Source organism: Malania oleifera, chromosome 5 (assembly GCF_029873635.1).
Source record: "Malania oleifera isolate guangnan ecotype guangnan chromosome 5, ASM2987363v1, whole genome shotgun sequence".
In the NCBI taxonomy this organism is placed as follows: domain Eukaryota; kingdom Viridiplantae; phylum Streptophyta; class Magnoliopsida; order Santalales; family Ximeniaceae; genus Malania; species Malania oleifera.
The window spans coordinates 88,732,098-88,741,333 of record NC_080421.1 but is presented as its reverse complement, the minus strand read 5'-3'; the positions used below and the strand labels follow the sequence as shown (position 1 = coordinate 88,741,333).

Sequence of the window (9,236 nt, the reverse complement as noted above, 5' to 3'; positions counted from 1 at the left end):
TTATTTCCATATGTAGAAATCTGGATTGTGTTCTGATTTTTAAATCTAAGGTTAAATTTCTTATCAAGCTATGATATTCTTCCCCCTTCATTAATTTCATTACTTTTTCAAAATGTTGGAAGGTTGGCTTTATTTTTTTGTATCAATACTTTTATTGTGATATGAGCTTGTCAAAATAGGCCGAATCCGTTGCATCATAAATGGTGTGGTGGCTAAACTTCTTGCTTTCCCTTGTATACTCATATTCCTCAGTCCTCATATGTAATGTATGCTGCCAAACCTAAAATGGAGATAACATTTGAAAATGGAACTTTTTTTAGGTCATGGCCCTATACAAAGCCTATTGTGCAAAATTAAAGAAGCCTAAGCAATGAAAATAAAAGGTAAAAGCTAACTAAATTTAGTTGTTGCTAAGTAATCCTAAAGCAACTTATGGAACTTGATAGCTTAAATTTATCAACCATTGTGACTAAAATATTTCCTCCAATAATAATTAATGTATAGGATACTTGATTTCTTGACATATTATGAATTGTTTGGATGAAGGATTTTACTTGAGAAAATGAAAGAAAATGACAATAAGAAGGAAATTTATTTTCAACTATATTTTCTCTTTATATCAAATGCATTGAAAATGTAAAATTGTTCTAATTTGATTAAAATTAACAAATTCAAATGTTAAGTACCATTTTGGAAAAATCCTAAGTATATGTCATATGGGAAAAATCAATACACATTAATGTTTTAACAGTTTATTCATTAGATTTTTCAATTAATCTATTCGCTTTCTTGGTGGAAATTTAAGTTAGCTCCAAACTCTAGAGTTTGTTTATTCATAAACTTTTAATTCATCTATTTATTTTCTTGGTGGGAAAGTTAGGTCCAAACTCTAAGTTCATTGATTTATTAGACTTTGTATACATCTATTTGGTTTATAGTTATTTCGTTAAGCTATAAGTAACACATATCACTCATACATACAATTTTGTCTTGCGTAGGTTTTTTTTTTATTTCCCGATTGCCGATCTAAATGGCAGGAAGCTCAAGCAGTGCCCCGATGAGGGTATTATTATATATAGGGGGAATATCATAACCGGATTAGATGGTGTTAGGTATAGTAGTCCGCCAGCTCGACCTATTCGAATTGACCCTAGGTGTAAATTAAATAAATTATATACGAAAATATATAAATATTTGCATATTGATCCAGATCAATATGCATTGCGGGTGACCGCAAGATACCCTGTACGAGGGTTAAATAATGTAGCCTTTTACGAGGTTGTTCCCATATCCGATGATTATGGGTTGTGCATTGTATTAGATGCACACTGCGTCGGTGAGACATATTTAACGGTGTAATTGTATGTCAAGACCATTCCTCAAATGGGTGTTATCGCGGTTAGGTAGCCATACACACCTGCGGAGCAATTGGATGAAGTTGGTGAAGACACCAAACAAACACATCACCTCGATGTTGGTGCAGAGGTTCGTGCTATATCTATGGTCGATTTTAACGAATATCTGGGATCGTCATTCGAGCCGTCGGCGTACGAAGCACCTGTTCCTGACATGTTTCCACAGGGAGGTTACGAAGACATCCCGAGTGCGGGACCAGCATCGTTGTTCGCCATTGCGAACAACGCATTTGACGAGGGCATGAACATTACGAATGATGTTCATCTTGAAGACGATGACATGCACGAGCAGGAAATGGGTGAAGGGTTAAATGATGTCCCCGATGATGTGAACTTACTCCATCGTGACACGAATGACGCAACGTTTGACACCTAATTCATGGGCGAGCTTCCGATGTACGGTCATATTGACCTAGATGCTGCAGATTTAACTACGGTGGATGAGCTTCCTATACGCGTGACTTGTTGGGAAGAATCTTATGAGTTGAGTAAGGGGATGCTCTTTGGATCGAAGGATCAGCTGATCGTCGCAATGCGAATATATCAGGTTCGCACCCACCATGACTTCCACGTCGTGCGATCTACTCCTGATTTATGGGTTGCTAGGTGTAAGGACCACGATTGCGGGTGGAGATTGCATTCCATGTATCAGATGATACACCGTTTATTCAAAATCACCCAATACAGTGGTTCGCACATGTGTCTGAATGAACTTCTGTCGCAGGACCATAAGCAAATCACGTCGTCCCTCATTGCTGGGGAGATAGTGAATATGATAAGGGGAGATGCGTTGACGTTGATCGCTACATTGAAGGAGTTCATAGATTGTCGATTCGGGTATTCAATCTCTTATAACAAGGTTTGGTTGGGAAAACAGAAGGCAATAGCCCAAGTATTTGGTGATTGGGAGAAATCCTATGAAATGTTACCGAAGTGGATGAAAGCGATGCGCGCGTACAATCTTGGGACTATAGTCAGGTGGAGGTCGACTCCTGTTCCAGGTAGCAAGAACGGTGCAACCTTCGTATCTGTATTTTGGTCATTCGCAGCATCTATTCAGGGTTTTCATCACTGCCCTCCCATTATATGTGTGGATGGGACACACTTGTAACGTAAGTACAAGGGCAAACTCCTTATTGCGACATGCCCGGATGCAAATAGGAAAATATTTTCCATTGCCTTCACTATAGTGCAAGAGGAAAGCCTCAACACATGAAATTAGTTTCTGTGTTGTCTGCATTCCATTACCGACAGGGACGACATTTGCCTCATATCAAATCGGCATCCAGGGATTATCACTGTAGTGCAGCGCAATCCTAATTGGCAACCACCACGTGCGTACCACCGATTCTGCCTTCGACATGTGGTGAGCAACTTTAATACAAAAGTGCGGAGTGTCAATCTGAAGCGAATGGCTGAGCGAGTGAGAAGGGAGCATCAGGTGAGAAAATTTGACAATTGGATGGAGAGGATATTCGATGAGGGTGGAGAGCTAGCCAAGTCGTTCTTCGATCAGATCCCTCCTTATATGTGGACTCAGTGCCACGACGGTGGAAAAAGGTATGGGAACATGACCACTAACCTAGTCGAATGTTTCAATGCTGTCCTAAAGGGCGCTTGTAGCCTTCCCATAACGGCCCTTGTGCAACTAACATTTTATCGCATTGCACATTATTGTAATAGCCGACGGGAGGCTGCTCATAACGCAATATCTGGAGGAAATACGTTGACTCCGCATATATTGCTAGCGATGGAAAGAAGGAAGCTGAAGGCGACCAGACATTGAGTCACGACGTTCAACTGGTCTAGGGGTACTTTTAGCATCACGACCACCCAGTTTGGATCCTATAAAGGAAACAATGTCCAAACTTTGAGCATTTAGAGGCGCGAATGCTCCTGCAGGAAGTGACAATCTTTACACTATCCCTGCTCTCACCTTCTCGCAGCCTGTGCCGAGACACGGCTAAATGCAACCCAGTATGTTGAGCCATATTGGAGCACTGCCGAGCACTATGCGACATATGCTGCGGATTTTCATCCAATTATGCATGAGGCATATTAGCCAACTTCCTCGTTGCCAAATTTGCAGGCAAATCCTGCATATGCTCGACATAAAAGTCGGCCTAGGAGCTCATGTATACACAACGAGATGGACGCCCGGGAAGGTAGGAAAATATCACATGTAGCATATGTCGTCAAAAAGGAGATAACCGCACGAGATGTCCGAGAAGGACACAACCTAGGGATCCAATAGTGCAAGCATGAAAAAGCTTATCCCATATTCTAAGCTTCATGTTTTTCCTTTTGTTGAGTCATTTTCTTGGCAACCAAACAGTGCATTATTCTGTTCCCATTTTAAGTTCTAGAAATACAATCACGCAACACTAATAAAAAATTTACTTGGTAGTGATTTGATTGATATTCACATTTAGAACAGACTGGCGTCTTTATGTATTATCGTGTAATCAAATGAAGCTTTCTATGCATACCCTTTTTGTTGTGGAAGGGGCTCATGTTAAGTGTGAGAAAACCTCACTCCATGAGCTAGCTTTTGGGGTAGAGAGGCCCAAGACCATCCAACATTGGTATCAGAGCCCATGATTTCTCCTTGGGATGCGGGGCATGTGATGCTACGAATTTGGTCAGCCCAATTCATGAGGAGTTTAGAGCCTGATGTGTGAGGGGGAGAGATTGTTGGGATTGTCTCACATCGATTGTAGAAGGGACTTGGTGGTCAGTTATTAAGTGTGAGCCCATGAGCTAACAGCTTTTGGGGTTGAAAAAGCTTAGACCACCCAACAATCTTCACATTCCTGCCACTGCCCAGTTAGCATTTCTTTAAGCTGCATGTAATTTCAAAATCTAGGATTGTGAATGACTAGATCAATATTTCTTGCAATTTTAAAGGTTGCTTGTAATTTTAGATTGTGAAAGGGATTCTACTTACTTGATAACTGATCAAATGGCTTCTAAGTACTTGGCACTATCTCTGCTTAGCTATATTTTTGAAGTACCTATTCCGTTTTTGAAAAATATGGACTGCATTTTTTCATGTTGGGGGTTATCAAGGAAAATGAGAAAGGAAATAGAATATATAGTAAATCAATGAATAAAATTTTCATTTTATCCCATACTAACAGTTGATCTTTCTTGATTTTAATATTAAAATAAGTTTACATTTTAATCATATTTGATAAAAGAGAGAAAATACAATAGAAAATGAATTTTTTTTCTTATTTTCTTGTTCTTTTATTTTCTCAAATAAAATTCTTGATCCAAATGGAGGCTAAGGTTTTGTTTGCACCAAGGATTTTGTGAGATAAAAGGAAAGGATAAGAAAAGAGGAAATTTTTTTATATTTTATTTTCTATTAACTAAATTACTACATAGAATGAACATTTATAAGAACTTGGTTGCAATTTTAGAGAAAAAAAATATGTAGAGTAAAAGCATATGAAATAAAACTCTCGTTCAATTTAAGATATTTTTAGTTTCTTTCTCATTTTGCTCGACAACCAAACGAGAACAAAAAGACAAAAAATGGATTCTTGCATATGTTCTTTTACATTCTTCCCTAATTTTCAAGTTCCACATGAGGCCTAAATATTATATATATTAAGAAACGATGTGAACTATACTACAGGTAAAGAAAAAGTTATTCCTAATTGCTAGAGAAATAGTATCTACTTTCCAAGCACATTGTAATGAGTTATATAACCAACAAACTTTCATTTGTGTTGCAGGTTGACCTTTGTGGTCATGCAACATTAGCAGCTGCACACATTCTTTTTATGTCTGGTTTGGTAAATACCAACAAAATTGAGTTCTCCACGCTATCTGGAATTCTCACTGCCCAGAAGGTTCCTGAAATTAAAAAATCAGATACAAACTGTTGGGATGCCGAAGCACAACAGCAGTTCTTCATTGAATTAGACTTTCCTTCTGTCCCGGTGGTTGAGTGCAATTCAGTTGAGGTTTCATCAGTTCACAAAGCTTTGAAAGGTGCATCAGTGACTGATATTAAGAAGACAGGAAATAAACTCCTTGTATCTTTCTGACTTTGCTCTTTCATTACCTGAATTTGCTGCTGCAGCATCATAACTTTTTTTATTTTTAGATTTCTGGCTTTTATTTTCATTGTTTGGGCATTTGGTGAAAAAACTGTACCATTGAAAACTAAATGATGGAATTCATTTGGTTACATCGACTTATGACTATCACATCACAAAATATTATAGGTTGAAATTCATCTCCATGGCCAAACCATTGTGGGTCCTAAGAAGGAGAGAACTTATGTTTATTTGAATTATATATATATATATATATATATATATCATTATTGAGATTGAAACTTGCTGCTTTCTTCTAGGTTGAGCTCTCATCAGCGAAAACTGTTGCAGATTTTCAGCCTGAGTTTGATGAGATAGAAAAATGTCCTGGACAGGGATTAATTATAACAGGGCTTGCACTTCCTCACTCTGGATTTGATTTTTTCAGTCGTTACTTCTGTCCAAAATATGGGGTCAAGGAGGTAATTTGTAAGCACTTTGTTTTAAAAAGTTATTTCAAATCCATTGCTATTTGATTTTAGGCTCATGATTCTCTTTGGATTTTAGGCTAAATTTAAGATCTGAAAGTCTTCCTTTTTTTTTTTTTTTTTTAAATAAATCCAAAATGATGGATTTGAGCAAAATTCAAATCCCTATGGTTCAAGTCCTGGTTTCTAAACAGCCCTGTAGGCGACTTTCCAGCTTCAATCTCCTAGCATGTTTTGAAACTTTGGCTGCAATGAAGACGCTACATGTGAACAGAAGAGGTGTTTCCAACCCTAAAAAGCCCTACCAACTTCTCTTACCCTCCTTAGATTATCGACATGAAAATGGGATGTATATCTTGGCCTGCTTGTAAGACCTTTGCTAAATTGCAACAGTTCTGATGAAGATTACTTAAACCTTAAGCAGCCTAGGTGAAAAGAATTACCAGATGACAATGGTGGCTAAATTTTTTATGGGAATTGTAGACACACTATTTATATACACTTCCATGATTCCATCTTTATTTACAGGATCCGGTCACTGGGAGTGCACATTGTGCGTTGGCACCCTATTGGTCCAAAAGCCTGGGAAAGTGTGATTTTGTTGCATATCAGGCAATCTCTCTCTCTCTCTCTCTCTCTCTGTGAATAGTCATTCTTGAGTCCATGGGGCAAATTACATTGACTGTTGTCGCAGGCATCTCCTCGAGGTGGAACGTTGCACCTGCATTTGGATGAGCAGAAGCAGAGGGTGCTTCTTCGAGGGAAAGCTGTTCCTGTGATGGAAGGTTTTCTTTTAGCCTAAATTTGCGGCAGTTGGCATTCTGCATGTACAAGCACGCTCAAGAAAGTGACTATTACATGTATTAGAAGATCACCCTGAAGTTTATAATTTGAAGGTTGAAGGTTGTACCGTCTTTATGTTGTATTTTTATCTCTCATATATGTAATGTTTTTTTATTGCAAAACAAAATTTTAAAAAAAATTTGTAATGACTATTGATAATGGAATCGAAACCCTCTTTATCTGCTGATTTGTAGAATAAGCCTACGGAAAATGCTGTTGATTTATACACTGCTGATTTATGCATTGGGATTGCATTGAAACTTATGAGCAAATACAGCATAATTTTCTGTCACTATAACAGAAAATTTTGTTTTAAGAAACATTTTGGAGAGAAGGCAAGGTATCATTTGATGAAAGTATTTTAGGAACTTAAAATCAAATTACACCATTGAAAAAATAAAATCTCGAAAAATTCCAAAAAAAAAAAAATAATTAATTTGTATTTGAAAAAAGATATTTAATAAAGAAAATTGTTGTCTTTATGATCTCGTGTTTTTGTTTTTTATTTTTTTTTCATTTATATGTTATATTATTAAAAATGTTACACCACTTATATTTGTTCGGATGTTTTGGGGCTGGTAAGAGTAACATCATGGGGTGGACATGTATTTCGTGAGTTTTATCGATGATTACTCATGGAAGGTTTAGGTGTACTTCATGCAGCACAAGTCAGAGATGTTCGCCACATTTAAATTGTGGAAAGCCGAGGTGAAAAATTCTGGACACCACAATAAAATGGTGTGACAAAAAGCATGAATTGAACTCTAATTAAAAGAGTTCGGTGTCTCAGGTTGAATGCAGGACTAGAAAATAATTTCTGGGTCGAGGCAATGAGTATGACGTATTTCTTGATTTACCGATCACCAAGGGCATCACTAGAGGGGAAAGTTGTGGAGGTGGTGTGGACAGGTAATGCGATAGACTACTTTGGTTTGAAAGTATTTGGTTGTCTAGCCTATGTGCACATTTCTAGTGAGGAGAGATTAAAGCTTGATGCAAAGTTTAGATGTTGCATTTTTTAGGGGTATCAGAAATGTATGAAAGGGTTTAAGCTATGGGGTCTAATGGCAAATAAGATGGTGATCAGTAGAGACGTGGTTTTCGATGAGAAAGTCATGGTGAAGCGTACTCAAGAGGAAGATGAAGAAAAATAAGTACCAGAAAACTAGAGCAGAGATGAGCATGTAGTGTAGATGAAGTTAGCGACTCATGGTAGTGATGGTAGTGTTTAGAATGCAGGGAGTTCTAGCTCAAGAAACCAACAGGATCACAATATCGCTATACATAAACCCAGATGCACTATCAGGCCACCGCCCAAGTATGGATTTGATGATCTGGTATCTTATGCTCTCTGTACCAGTTGCAAGGATCCAACTACTTTTCAAGAGGCAGTACACAACCAAGAGAAAAGTAAATGGATAGGTGCTATGGTGGAGGAAATAATATAATTGCATAAGAACCAGACGTGGGATTTGGTGGAACTTCTAGAAAGGAAGAGAGCGATAGGTTGCAAGTGGGTGTATAGGAAGAAAGTAGTAGTATCAAAAAAGGAATAAGAGAAGTTAAAGGCTCGGTTAGTAGCAAAGGGTTTTCACAGGAAAACAAAAAAAGTTGATTATAATGAAGTTTTCCCACCTATCATCAGACACACTTCCATCAGGGTAGTGTTGGGATTAGTGGCACATTATGATATTCATTTGGAGTAAATAGATGTAAAGATAGCAATTCTCCATGGTGATTTGGAGGAGCTGATTTATGTGGTACAGCCAAATGGGTTCAGTCAACCCAGACAAGAGCATTTGGTTTGTAAAATGAAGAGTCACTTTACGGGCTGAAGTAGTCTCAAAGGCAATGGTACAAACATTTTGACTCTTATATGATCCGAATAGGCTACAAGAGGTGTGAGTATGATTGTTGTGTATATGTTAGGAGTCTTGATGATGGTTATCTTATTTTTCTATTGCTTTATGTTGATGACATGCTAAATGTTGCAAAGGATATGACTGAAGTAAATCAGTTGAAGACTCCGTTGAATAAAAAGTTTGACATAAAAGATTTTAGTGTAACTAAAAAGATTCTTGGGATGGAGATTAAAGGGATAGAATTGTAGGGAGATTATGGTTATCTCAAGGCAGTTATGCGGAGAATGTGCTGGAGATGTTTAACATGACTAATGCAAAATCGGTAAGTACACCGTTAGCAAATTATTTTAAATTGCCTACCGCTTAGTACCCAAGGACGGATGATGATAACCGTGACATGTCAAAGGTCCCCTATACAAGTGCAGTAGAGTGTTTAATGTATGCGATGGTATGTACAAGACCGAACATGACACAAGCTGCCAATGTAGTAAGTTTCTTTCAAATCTAGGTAAACATCATTGGGATGCCGTTAAATGGATTTTTAGATACTTGCAGGGTACTTCTCACTATGGCATCATG

The 9,236-nt window shown here is 37.8% G+C and overlaps 1 protein-coding gene across 1 annotated transcript; it reads left to right on the top strand.

Annotated features, from left to right (window-relative positions):
• The first annotated feature begins 5,119 nt into the window (after window positions 1-5,119).
• Window positions 5,120-6,799, top strand: LOC131156036 (uncharacterized). The gene is made up of 4 exons (XM_058109487.1): window positions 5,120-5,461; window positions 5,785-5,946; window positions 6,481-6,564; window positions 6,647-6,799. The coding sequence occupies exons 1-4, from the start codon at window positions 5,120-5,122 to the stop codon at window positions 6,752-6,754; spliced, it is 696 nt and encodes a 231-aa protein (XP_057965470.1). The 3' UTR covers window positions 6,755-6,799.
• The last annotated feature ends 2,437 nt before the right edge of the window (window positions 6,800-9,236 follow it).

Bases quoted from the DNA above. Each gene is read 5' to 3' on its own strand.
- LOC131156036 (XM_058109487.1), top strand. From the start codon at position 5,120: ATGAGTTATATAACCAACAAACTTTCATTTGTGTTGCAGGTTGACCTT. The intron at 5,462-5,784 runs GTATCTTTCTGA...GCTTTCTTCTAG, and splicing joins AGACAGGAAATAAACTCCTT to GTTGAGCTCTCATCAGCGAA. The intron at 6,565-6,646 runs GCAATCTCTCTC...CTGTTGTCGCAG, and splicing joins GTGATTTTGTTGCATATCAG to GCATCTCCTCGAGGTGGAAC.